Raw genomic sequence first — 13,340 nt, 5'->3', positions numbered from 1 at the left:
AGCAGTGCCCCGGGGCCGGGAGCGGCCGCACCGTAACGCCCCGAGCGCGGTGCGGAGCTTCGGGAGCGGCGATGCGGGGCGGGCAGAGTTCAGCGCAGGAATAAGCAGGTCGCTCTGAAAGTATTGCCGCCTATTTATTCGCGCGGTCCACCTTTCCCTGTTTGGTCTCAGAAACATTCAGCGAGCGTCGATGAATTTCAGCGCGTGGGAAGAATCGGCCCCTTACTGCCGTATCGCCAACATCCACCTCCGATGTTGGGAAGCGACGTAATTAAAGAACGGGAGGCATTACTTTCGGAGCAGGCTCCCCCCCCCCGTGGCCAGCTGGGGGATGACGGAGGCAGATCCGGCGGAGCCGTGGGCAGCGCAGGGCTGGAGGCAGCGGGACCTTGGCCTGGAGCATCCTCATCCCCGCTGAGATGCGGGAGGAGCAGCTCGGTGGGCAGAGCCCTCCTATGCAGCCGCGGTGGGAAAACAGCCGCCGTCAGCCGCAGCTTCGGGCGCTGCATGTGCTCACAGCCCCCGGGAGCTGTCATCCCCTGCAGCACGATGTTCATCTCCCAGCGGTGCTCCCAAAACGCGACACACGAGGTCAGCAGTGTCTGCTCGGAGGGTTCCTGCAGCAGCTCCGGCCCGGGGAGAGCAGCGCTCTGCTCCAGTTCCTATCTGCTGCTGCACAGCACGCGATGCTGCAGCAGGACCTGCAGATAGCTGCGAGGCCGTGCAGGAAATCTGAGCAACGCTGTCATCATCTCCTGAAATAACTCACGGGGCTCTCGGAAACACGGCAGCGTTTGAAATGCGCTCAGCACTCGAAGTGTTTCACAACGCTGCTCTGTGCCTTCCCTGGGTGACACATAAGCATCCATGCACTGTGCCGGGCAGCTCTGAGAGCCCTGGTTGGGGGCGGTCCTCTTATCGCTGCTGGGGGAAAAGCAGGGCTGTGATGTAGGCAGGGGGAAGGCAGCAGGAGGATGCAGCTCCTGGCTGCAGTGCTCTCCCACGGAGCGTGGGCTGCTTGCTGCTCCACGAGTTTCTGGGGGGCTGGGAGCTGCTGCAAGGGGGCAAGAGGGTGGCACAGAAAGTGCTGCAGCAAGCAGCAAGCCCCCCAGCTGGGCATGGCCTGCATCCTGAGAACAACGTGCAGGGTAACGCAGCTCGGTGAGGTGGCATCACAGAAGCAGTGACAACCAGAGGTGGAGGCACCAAAATCAGCAGTGCCTGGGCAGGAGAAGCAGATGGCAGCATTGATCTGGGCCAGGCAGAGAGACCAACCCCCCCCCCTCTCCCCCCCCCCCCGCCGATTAAATCCGGATTAAATCCGCTCCTCCCTTGGCCGGGTTGCTGTCCCCCGCAGTGCGATGCTGTTGTAACCCATGAGCCACACACCCCACCCTCAGTGCTTCAAATTCTCACAGCAAATCTTTTCCCCTGATCCTGTCCGAGCCGGGCGGTATTCTGCTTTCCATCACTAGGTGGTGCGGGAGGGGCACCGCGAGGAGCGGAGCCGCGTTCAGCTCCACGCGAGACGCCCGCCCCACGCACCGTGCCCCCTTCGGTCCTCACTTCCCCCCCGCCGCCGACCTCCCACGCGTGCTCGGGACCGAAGAGCCGGGGATTTTCCCTATAATAATAGAAGCAAGGAGATGTTCCCGTTCAGAACCCCAAGAGCCTGAAGCGCTCCTGAGCACCGCACGGCTCCAGCACCGCCCGGAGCAGCTCTGTCTGTTTTACGGTGCGTGTAGGGAAGATCCGTTTCCTAAGACATTACAATAACCTCTGACACCCGAGAGAGCGAGGAGGGAACGCGTTTTCCAGCACCTCTTCAGCGGAGCATCCCCTCCTCCAGCTCCGGCACTTCCACCCCAGCGCAAATGGAACAGCTGAGGTTTTTTTGTTCCGGTCCCTGGGGCGACGAGGGCGAAGTTAAACAACTCCAAACAAAAGCAGCAGAACAAAAAAGGGGGGAGGGGGGGGAAGGGGGGGGGTGCGGCGGTGGAAACCGCGCCGGCTAAGTAGGAAACTTCGCTGATGATACATGGAAAAAGTTCAACAATTAGAACTTCAACCAGTTTGGCTCCCGCCCCACCTCGCCGGGTTAATAAATGGCACCCTTCGTCCCCTTTGATCTCTGCAGGAGGTGTTTCCAGAGCGAGGAGGAGCCCAGGGAGTGCCCAACCCAGGACATGGGGTGCTGGGGGTACAGTGCTGATGTGGGGGGGGGTGAGGAGATGAGCTGGGGGCACAGTGCTGCTGGGCACAGCCCTACCTGTGGTCTGCACACGCGTTCTGGGGAGGACAGGAAAGCAGGGGCTGCAGGAGTCATAAACACATTCGTTGTTTGAATTTGTGCACTGATGAGACAAGGGTTACGTGCCCAGGCTGCAGAAGGGGGCTGGGAGATTCTGTACCACGCACAGGTCTGCAGAAGCTTTGGCTTTTTGTTTAAATCCTTAAGACACATTCAACCAACCATTTCCATACACGATTACTTTCCGAATAAAACCTTTTTGATGAACTATCTGCGGGGGCACTCCCACCACCTCCCACGTTCCCCCATCCTGAACTGAGCAGTGATGGTGCTGTGGAAATCCAGCGACATAAGCGATCAGCCCTCTGTTATCTGCTTGCAAAAGCCAGCAGACCTCTCTCACCCTCCTGGCATTCACCTGGACGTGGAACAGCCCTGCTGAGCCCTTAATTCCCTAATTACACACGCGTGCAGGAAGCACTAAATGTGCTCATGAGATTTAATCCGTAACCGTTAGACATTCTTGTTCTGTTTCTTGGAAATGACAGCACTCTTTCCCCAACTCCTGGCAACAACAGAACATTTTGGGAACGTCCCTTCCCACGGCTGCTCTCCCTCCTGCCCACACCAAGCCCCGGGCGGGTGGATCTGTCCCAGCACCAAAGGGGCTGACTCCCAAACAAAGAACAAAAAGCAAAGGCAGCACCCCCAGCGAACCTGGGACACGAATGGATGCACAACAGAGAGGCACAGCTCTCACGTTTCCTTAGGGCTCGCAGGGCAGCAATGAACGGATTTGGGGTAAGAAAACCCTCTCTGTGCCACTTTATGTCTCAGGTTTGCATTTAGAGCACGACACGGCAGCAGCACGGCTGGGGACACCCTCGATGGGATCACGTGCAAGAAACCTGAGGGACAGATCGAGGGGAAAGCAATTATGGTGAGGCAGAAAACCAACAAGACTGTTTTATTTCGTATTTCATACAAACCATGTCATCCTGCAAACGTTTTACAGCGTTAAATAGAGGGAGCAGGTGGGGCTGGTGAGGTCAGGCCCTGCAGCAGCCCCGGGCAGCTTTGTCACAGCGCTTTGCTGCGAGGTGGCTCCGTCTTTCTGCTCCTCAGGAGGATCCAAGGTGTTGATGCCACGTAGGAATGAGCATCACCAGAGAACGGTGTGAGAAACATCGCTTCCGAATTAAGGAAAGGTGAAGGGGAAGCCTGGGGCTGCTCTGCCCGCAGCATTGCTTCTGCACTTTGAGCTCGTGGATTTTTACCCTGTGCTGTGGGGTGAGGAGCTGCTCCGGGGAGCACAGCTCCTGCAGTGATGTGGGAGAGCCCTACCAGGCTGTCAGACCCCAGGCTGGGTAAAGCGTGACCTTCCAAACAGAGCAGTAAAGGAAACAGAAGTGTGAGCAGTGCTCACAGTGAAAGCACAGAATGAACACAGCATTTCCCACCCCAGAAGCACTGCTGCCAGCACGGGAACAAGCGAGGTTAACAAGGGAAGTCAGAGCAAATGCTGCTGCTGATTGCAAACTAATGAGCTCCAAGCAGAGGCCCACAAACAAGAGGTGATAACACTTCATACCTGATTAGCCTTAGTCTCCTAATCATTTACAGCTGTCCCAAGTATTCCCATTCAGCTGGCCCAACCTATTGAGCAAGGCTATGCAGATCCAAGCCAACCCGGGCTCAGCTGGCTGATAACACTGCCACGCATTCCCTGTACTTCAACAACAAAAAATGCAGATGGCAGAAGGAGCAGGGACGGACATCCCGGTGTCAGCTCCCTACAGCCACGTGGCAGTGCCCCATCTCCAACCCTGTCTGTGGAAGGGAGCAGACATTTCTCTAACCCCAGCATCCCACTTCTGGTTTTCTGGCCCCCAGAGGTGGTGTTTTCCCCCTACTCCTGTTTCCAGGGCTGTTCCTGCACCAAGGGCTGTCACAGCACTGCTGGATCTCACAGACCCCAGAGGTTGGACAGTGTCCCCCCAGCAGTGCCTGCCCCATGGGGTCATCGCCTGGAAGCTCATCACAGCACGGTCCTGCTGCCCCTTATGTGGGGACACAGTAATGCAGAGGAAATGCACTTTGCTTTTACAGAAGGAACCTTCTTATTTATAAAGCACGGAAAGCAGAAAGGTGTTTCCAGACAGCCCTGGTGGTGCCAACCACGCAGCTTCCATCACTGTGGTGGCATCTGGCAGCGGGGTGTCTGAACTGCACCTCTCTCTTCCAGTCATGAATGTGGAAAACATTTCTCCAACCTAACAGCATCCCAAGAGCCTCAATGATCTCCCCTTTAAGTAAAGCCCACAGAAAGCCCTGCCACAAATCACATCTGCTCGCTTGGGCCTGGGGGCCAAGCAGCTCCCGCGTCCCCTCTTGATCTCAAGGGCAGTTTTGCAACCCCCTCCCCAGCTGGCAGGTCAGGGCAGGGGGCAGCAGCAGCCTGGGGGAGGTCTGCAAAAAACCCAGCAAAAGGTCAAAGCAAGGACAGAAGCAGAGCATCTCGTGGTGGGGAGCAAAGGAGACTGGGGTGCAGGAGGGCAGCTGGGCAGGCTCCCACTGCCTCAGCATCCTTTCGATATGCTACTGGGCAGCCAGGATAGAGCAACCGATTGGGGAAGGCAGGAGCAAGCCTTGCTGGGTGCTTGGTGTGCAAAGGCACAGAGTGGTCACCAGTGGGTGGGAGACTGAAGCTGTGATACAGGAGTCAGCTCTTTGTAGGTAAAGTGCCTTATTTTTTTTTGAGCTTTCCTTCCTTTCTTCCTTTTTTTTTTTTTTTAGATGATAGTTGGGGGAGGGAAGGAATACTGGTTTTACAGGAAAAAAAACCAAACAACTAGGGAATGAATCAATACGTATGCAGATCCTGGATAAGGTTAAGGCACAGACTAATAACCCAGCGCAGCAACCCCCCCCCCCAAAAAAAAAAAAGTGTCAAAGAGAAGGGAAAAACCTGTTCATATGCTTTCAACACCATCCCCTGGAGATCCCAAGTGTAAACGGATTTATCTACAGAAAGGCATTTTAGTTGGGCTGCAGTAATCGGGGTTGATTACAGCCACTCTGCGAAGCCAGCGGCGTGCGTGCGGGTGGGCGAGCGCCGTCTGAGCCCCTCCTCCTCTACACCAGTTCAACTTTAGCGTTCGGATAAACAGCCACCACGTCATAGCCCTCGGGGGGCTTAACCCTCTCCTTGGCGTGTGTCTCGCAGTACAGCTGCTCCTCGATGAAGAAATAGCCCCTCTGCTTCAGGTTGAGGCCGCAGTCGTCGCACATGAAGCACTCGGGGTGGTAGAGCTTGTCGCGGGCTTTGACGATGGTTCCCCTGGGGATGGGGACAGAGTGGGGTCAGTGGGGATGCAGCCAGCAGAAAGGGCCCCACCCTGGATTCTCCCCGTGCTGTGCTAGGAGCTGCAGAGCTGCAGGCATGTGCAGGAAAACTGCGACTTGTCAGCCTGCCTTCAGCAGAATGCAAACTGCAGCACAACGAGGAAAAACGCCAGCGTTCTGCGAAATGTGACTCAGCGTCCGTCTGCCCGAGAGCCATTCCTCAACGTAGGAACAAAAATAACCCACACATCTCATCTGCTCGACCCTGACTGTGCTCCTCCCTCACTGAGGCAGCCACGGAGTGCCAGAGCCCTGATGCTAGAACTGCTCAGTGCACCATCCGCACTTTGCATCAAGATTCCCTTAAAAGGGGCAGTCCCCACTGTCCTCCCCAACTCCAGCTTCAGACACCAACCCCCCCACCAAAAAAACCCCACAACTCAACAGCAAAAAGGGACTCAAGGAGTCTGCCACAGCTTCTAACTCTGCCCCTGGCTGCAGCTGCACTTACACGATCCCATTGCCACATCTCGTGCACTCGGGGAGCATCTGCAGTCCGGACATGGCAGCGCCGAGCTTCGGTCCGGGAGGTTTGATGCTCCGGGGGTTGCTCAATCTGTCAAGTTTTTCACCTGCCAAGAGTTTCAGACAAACACAGATTGAGGACTCACTCTCTTCTTTATTTCTGTTGTTGTGAAGGAGCCGGAGGAGTTATTTTTCCCCTCCTGCCACAACTCGCTGGTAAGGAAGCGAAGAGCCAACACACAGTGAGACCAGCGACCTGCAAAGCCACACGTCTGGGTGTGCAGGTGGGCACAGACAGCACGGACCCTCTGCTCTGCTCATCCTAGCAGCCCCTCCATCCCCACTGGGACAGCACCAACTCAATGTGCAGATGGATTCAGTCATTATTTAGGCCATGCCATCTGGTGAAGCAAGAAAAAGAGAAACGGTAAAAATCTCTGGAAGGAAAGTTCTTCCCCACCAATATTTTGGGTGGTTTGTGTCACCCCTGAGCACTCGGGTTATCTGCTGTTTGTTTAAAATAGAGGAGGGGGGGGGAAGTAAATTTCAGAACAAAACAGGCCCTTTGGAGAGGAATACAGCACGATGGACCCCTTCCTCAACCCCCAGGCACAGCCTTGGTGCCATCACTTTGTGTCTCAGCCCCTGGCTGGAGAGCCCCAGCACAGCAGATCCAAGGCACAGCAGCCTGGCACCAAGTACTGTGTTTCTATGATGTGTTTAGGCTTAAGGAAAAGGGAATGGGCTGGAAGAGGTAAAACAACCCCAGAGCAGCACTGCTGCGGATCTGAACTTTGCTCTGGCATTGCAGAGCTCTGTGCCAGGAGGGATGCTCGTCACTCAGGCACCTGTAACTGCAGGTCCCTTACACAACCATGGGGCTGCTGGTGGGCATACAGCCCCCGTGCATCGGAGGGAAAAAAAAACACTGCTGGCAGAGCACCAAGAGGTGACTTCACACCTCTTTCGCACCTTCTGCGGCGATTTCACCACAGAAAAAACACCCAAAGCTTCAATTTTGTTCCATTTCCCCACACAAGAATGAGAGGAAGAGGAGTAGAGTTATGAGCTGGGATTCTCCCAGTTGCTTCCGATTTGCTTCCTCCTGGCGAGGAGAGGGGGAGAGGTGCCTGCTGAGCTCTGCTCCCCCCTGCCCCCCTGGGCCACCACGTTCACAGCTGCTCCTGCTGCATGCTTTGCAGGTGGTGGTGACATCCCCAACACCCAGAAGTCACCCGCAGCCGTGCTCCTTGTGAAGCACGACGCTGCATCTCCCCGGTCAAAGCACATCCTTCTCTCCTTTCAAACTGAAGCCCGACTTCCTACGACTCCTGCAGCTTCATAATGAGATTTGCAGCAGTTGGTATTTTCCCATAAAACCTAAGTTCCTGGATTCACATGATTAGAGTAAGAGGCTCTTGGAAGGAAACGAGAAGAAGCTTTTAGCCCCAGTGATTGCAAAGAGAAGCCTGAAAGCTTGAACATGAAAGCCTCAAACGACTTAAGGTTGAAAGGCAAATAAAAAGAAGCTGAAATGTATCTTCTGGGGATCTTATTTTTTAACGCACAGAGCTGGCAATGACCCGAGTTAACGAAGCAGACAGGAAGCTGGGATTGAGCCGAGAGTGGGCCAGAAGCTCCTGATCTCTATTCCTGCCCAGGACCATCCACATCCTTATGTAAATGACATTTATTGAAAAAAGCATTTGATCCTCCGTCGGTGATCGTACTCAACTGCTTTCAACCCCTATGTTGTGTCAGCCACGACACATTGGTACCAGCAATCTCAGGAACACAGCTGCCACGAAGACAGATGCTCTCTGCAAATCTGCAGACCACTGTGCACTACCACAGTGGTAGCTGAGCTGCAGGCAGTGTGCAGCAGAGCAGCAGGAGCAGCCCAGCCTGACAGCATGCAGAAACACCCTGCAGCTCCTGCCTGGGCCCTTCACTGCCCCCAGCACCTGAACCTCAGAAGGGAAAAGGAAAGTGGTGAAGCCAGCAACTGCATCCTGGTGGGTGCAGGGCCATGAAGGGGGACACAGAGGGGCAGAAGGGAGGTGACAGCCACGATGCTATTGGCAAACCTCGTACCGTTCTCCCCAGCCTCCAGCATGCCCTGCAGGTAGCGGAAGGACCCCGACTGCTTGGGCTCCGAGGCAGGCCTCTCGTAATCCTGGAGCATCTTGTAGACATCTGACTCCACATCAATCCCGTTTCTGTTCCGTGGGAGGGACTTTAAGGGGTCGGTGCTATGTGAAAAACAAAGACATACTCAGATGAGATATACACAGCAATCGTCAGCTCATCAGGGATGTACCTGGATGGAATCCAGTTTCGCACAGATGCAGCAGAACACCTCTCTTCCCTGTAATCTAGGCCTGAAGGCATGCCCATCCCAACACAGTGCTCTTCCAACTGGGATCAGCTTGTTTCCTGTTTGTTCCCTGTTGTGCAAGGCAGCCAGGGCAGGATCAGCTACCAGATGCCTTCAGGAGAGAGGGCAGCTGCTCACCAACACAGCTCACTTCTCTACTGCACGTGGAATTTATTGGGAGGTGGAGAGGGGAAGAAAAAGGATAAAACAATGCATTTAATTAATTACGTAGGGCTAAGGGAATCCACCCACCCCACAACAGCCTGCAGGGACAGGTCCTTGGTGGCAGGCATGGAAGGGACTGCTGTCCCCACCACAGTCCCTCTGGGTCAGTGCTGTTTGGTGGCTCTGAGTTAGCACGTCCACGTGGGGTATGACAAACAAAGAGCAACGTAAAGCACTAGGGCAGGACGGCTGGGAAGCATCCCTTCAAGAAAAGGATGCTTTGTGTACATGTGTAAGCGTCCTGCTGAGTAGAGATGAGCTCAAGTGTTCTTGTGCTTTGCTGGCGCCTGAGAGTGTACAAAAGCTCTGCGAGAAGAGGCTTTTTCCTTCCTGAGAGCCAAGCACACCAAGGTTGGCACAACCCCCATAAAACAGCGCTGCACCCGGCCCCAAACACAGCCCACTTCACACAGACACTCAGAAAACCCACACACTGTTAATCACAACAGGGTGTGACATGGAGCCATCCAGCCTGAGCACATGCACTTCTGCCCCAGGTCTGCTCAAACACCAGCAGAGCCCAGCTCCAGCCTCGTGGCTCATAAATAACATCAGGTTTTGTTACTGGGATTTTTATGTGTGGTGCTCCCCTTGCTCTCTGTATTTATTACAGACATTACTGTCATGCAGAATGTTTTGCCAGGCTGGGGAGCATAAATCACCACCAGCACAAGGTGTGTGAAAGCACAGCAGCCTGCAGCCCAGCTTGCCTCTGCCTCAGCTCGACCCACCCAGGCTGCTCTTGGTGACATAAAAGCTTTTTCTTCCCTTTATTTATTAGGTTATTTGTTTGGTGTCCTCCCAGACACCTGCACTGAGCACACTGTACGCTTATAAACATCGCATTTCACTGGGTTTTGTTTTCTCTGAGCAATCCCAGTGCCCATTTCAAGGGTTGGCTGCTGAGCTCGTGGAGGTTAAAACCCACTGATCCTGTCTGAATGTGTGCCCTGAAGAACCAGGATTGCAACGTATGCAGTACTCCCTGGCACCAGCTCCAGGCTGGGGGGTACACTGTTGGCAACAGAGGGGTCTTACATGGACCTGGAATAGCAGAGTGCTTGGCCAGCTCAGAGATATGATCAAAATGGTCCTTGTATTCACACAAGGGTTCTGAGGCTCCTGCAAACCCACACCAGTGCTGCTCAGAACCTGGCATCTGCCAAGCCCTGCTTTCCCTCCCACCTCCGCATGATGAATGATGCAGGAACCAAACCCAGCACCCCCAGTGCTGCGAGGAGCTCCGGGAGCACCACTCCAGTCCTCAGCAGGACGCAAGCAGAGAGCTGTCAGTGTCTGCACCGCGGGCAAGAGCTTGCAGCAGGAAACCAAAGTCCCTTTGCAGGCCAACACCCCACGCATCATACCTTTGGGAAGGAGCAATGTGCAGCCCACTGAGCTGCAGGGGCAAGGCTGCATCAGCACTGCTGGCGTGCGTCCGGGTGGGCTGGGTGTGCTGCAGGCTCAGTGCTGTCCTGCTGTCCACCGGGCTCCCACCTGCAGCGTGGGGCATCGGCCACTTGCCCGCTGCAGGGCCGTTGTCCTGCAAGGTGAGAAAAAGCAGAAAAATAGCAGGAGGTTTATCACCCTTGATGTGAATGCAACACTGCCACGCGAAACCGCAGCAGCTGTGCTTTGTGTACACTGCAGGAGTTAGAGGTTTGCACCAGGAGAAGGAAAACAGCCTGAAATTAGATCTTGCTGAAGCTACGCAGCCTTTCCTGGTCTCTAATTGCAAACCTGCCTGTTTCTCCAGACCTGGCCGTGGCTGAGCGTCCTCCATTTACTCTCCTGTGCAAATGCATTTGTTATTTGTGCAGAAGAAGGGCTGTGAGGCTGCTCCAGTCCCCGTGGCTGCTCCTGCAGCACTCAATGCCTTCCTGCTGCTTCCCCCAGCAAAGCACTGCTCCGCAGACACGCGGCGTGACCCGAAGCTGAGGTCTTGGGTTTTTCCTCTTCAATTCCCACACTTTTGCCTACTTGCAGCTATTTCCATCCACACGAGTCAGAAACATGCCCGTGGTGAGGAAAGAAACAGGCGCTTCTGCAGGCAGCCATGCTCTCTTTAATATGTTTCCACTGATCCCAGGGTAGATGTGCAGCGCTGCTGCCCAGCTCCACGAGAGCACTGCCCACATCTGCAGCATGGCAACGTGCAGGCAAAGCCAAGCACAGAGGAAATTACCTGCAAACAACCAGCAAAGCACACGGCACGGGCTGTAACACAAAGCTTACTTCTGACTAAAACCATCCAGTGCACGCTAATGGAAAACAAATGTCTGTCATTGGTGCAGAGGAGAAAATACCGGCACTTCCAAGCGTAGTAAAAATGAACAGTGAACTGAAATAAAAACCAGATCCTGCCAGAAAAACATTTTGCAAATCCAATCCTTCAGCCCTCCTCAGGCAAAACCCCATTGATGAAAACAGGGCTTCTGTAAGAGCTGTGGGACGGGGCCCTCACCTTTCCCTGTGCCCCCAGGTGTGTGACTGCAGCCCCACGTGCCAGCACCATGCAGCACGCGTGCGCACGTGGGAAAACAGTTTTCAATCTGACTGCTCCAAATTAGGTATCAAAAAGGGAATTCCTCCACCAGAAATGACATTTTTAACTGTTCCCTAATTCCTGCTTTAAAAAGTAACACTGCAACCAGGCTGCAGGTTTCCAGTTCCTTGATTTCCATCACTATTTGGAGGGAAAGAAAGAAATATGCTTTCAACTGTGATATGGGGAGGAAAACATGGATTGGAAGGGATTCCCAAACCCCTCATCAGGCCCATCAGGGAGAGGGACCCCTGCTGACCTCCCCCCCAGCTCTGTGCAGATTTGATGAGCCAAACTGGCATGGGGGTGCAGCTGAAGGGAAACACACAGAAAGCATTTTCTATTTCTATTTCTCTATGCGCACACAGGGCTTTGTCTTCATTCTTTCTCTTTGTTTCTCTGCTGCAATCTTTCCTCTTGCATGAAAAACCATTCCCTGGATCCAGTTCAGTCTCCCTTTTTCCATCACAAAGGCTGGTTCAGTTTTCCCATGAGACCAGCACAAGGCTTTACATCATGCACAGCGCTCGTGCCTTCGTTCTCAGAAACCTAGAACCAGATGGATTTCTTTCCAGTTCTCAAAATTCAAGATCACAAAATTTCTTCCCCCTTTGGGACCTAATTTGCTTCTCTCGGCTGGCTTTTTTTTCCTGCTTTTTATGGCCTCTCTTAAATTAAGTAGGGTTTGCAATCCCGTTCAGAGAGCTGGCCTGCTCAGCTTCACCGAGGAGAGCTCCTGCAGCCTGCAGAGCAGAGACGTGCAAGCTGCTTTCTCACGCTTGCCTTTGAGGAGCATCCATCACCAAGTGGGGCTGAGCTGACACACAGCATCTGGGGCTCCTGGAGCTCAGGTTGAGTGGCTCAGAGCTTCACAGCTCCTGCCAAACGCTGCTTAGTCAATTAACAGGCAGCTCCACCCAAACCCCTGCATTGGGTTTGTGTTGGAAACGGGAACAGACCTTCCACTTCCCTAATGAAAGCCGTTTCTTTTGCACAAATTGCTGGCACAAAGGCATGTTCTCAGCCCTGACAGTGGACAGTGACCTGTCCATCCATGCATGGTGGCAGCAGGAAGGCTTTCCCCTCACGCAGGTGATGCTCAGCTCCAGCAGCTCCCTGCAGCAGCACAGGGACCACATGTGAGAAAGACAATATGTACACAAATATTCTGTGGCTTCACTATTTCCAGGCAGACTCTGGGTACAGAGCAGGCTCTGCTTTGCTGGCTCATGAAAGCTGTGCTGCAGACTCCACTAGTGCAGCTGAATTGGGACTTCCACCCCCAGGCTTTAAGTCAAATCCACAACGGCAAGAGAAGATTCAGAAATTAAACACTTCTGTCAAGCTAATCCCAGCTAGAATACGTGTTCCCATAACTAGAAAAAACGTGCAGCCAACCAGGAATTTTGGAAGGGTTTAGAGAATTTGTCTCAGTCTCTCTCCCTCTTTGGAAGAGTTTATATCATGTTTTGTAACCAACTTTTTTAGGGTCAACAAAAAGCATACGTCAAGGCAGCTGAAACAGCACGCTCAGCAGGAATAACACCGAGATCCAGAACTGGAAGACTTTAAATGACAGATTTAAAGCCAAGCCCTTCCCTTGGTGAGCAGAGCTGCCTCCACCGTGCTGTGCAGCACTGCAGCAGGCACTGCCCGCAGCCCTCAGGCATTCACTGCACCAGTGCTGCTTCTGACGTTGGGTGAACTTGCATTTCCGTCCCGATAAAGGCTTCAGGCACAGCACTGCAGAACAAAAGATGCAATAACGTTGTGGCCCAAAGCGTTTAAAGTGCTTTCAGCTAGACTCTCAAAAGCGCAGGAGCACAGACCGAAGGATGAACCTCACCTTACAGGGCCTAAAACCAAAACATCAATGTGAGAGGCACCTCGAGGGACTGGGGCACATCCAGGGCTTACAGCCACGGGACAGCACCAACCATGCCTTGCTCTGTACAATGTTTATTTTCCTAAGGCAAAGTGTGTGTGTGTGTGTGGGGGGGGATGGTTCTGGTGCCCTTATAAACACCCGGCAGCAGACCTAAACAGAGCTGAAGGTCACCGACAGCTCAGCT

The 13,340-nt window shown here is 54.0% G+C and overlaps 1 protein-coding gene across 1 annotated transcript in view; it reads right to left on the bottom strand.

Annotated features, from left to right (window-relative positions):
• Positions 1-5,092: 5,092 nt before the first annotated feature.
• The window catches only part of PDLIM4 (PDZ and LIM domain 4), a 28,315-nt gene continuing 20,067 nt past the window's right edge, over positions 5,093-13,340 (bottom strand). Inside the window, exons 4-7 of the mRNA XM_065734845.1 lie at positions 10,091-10,266; positions 8,216-8,373; positions 6,108-6,228; positions 5,093-5,591 (exon numbers count right to left, since the gene is read on the bottom strand). Coding sequence (XP_065590917.1) covers positions 5,387-5,591; positions 6,108-6,228; positions 8,216-8,373; positions 10,091-10,266 — 660 coding nt within the window. The 3' untranslated portion in view covers positions 5,093-5,386. The remainder of the gene's footprint in view (positions 5,592-6,107; positions 6,229-8,215; positions 8,374-10,090; positions 10,267-13,340) is intronic.

Source organism: Cyrtonyx montezumae, unplaced genomic scaffold, assembly GCF_038088225.1.
Source record: "Cyrtonyx montezumae isolate F1298 unplaced genomic scaffold, pur_monq_1.0 scaffold_18, whole genome shotgun sequence".
NCBI lineage: Eukaryota > Metazoa > Chordata > Aves > Galliformes > Odontophoridae > Cyrtonyx > Cyrtonyx montezumae.
The sequence above is the reverse complement of the archived record's forward strand: the minus strand, read 5'-3'. Positions and strand labels throughout refer to the sequence as shown.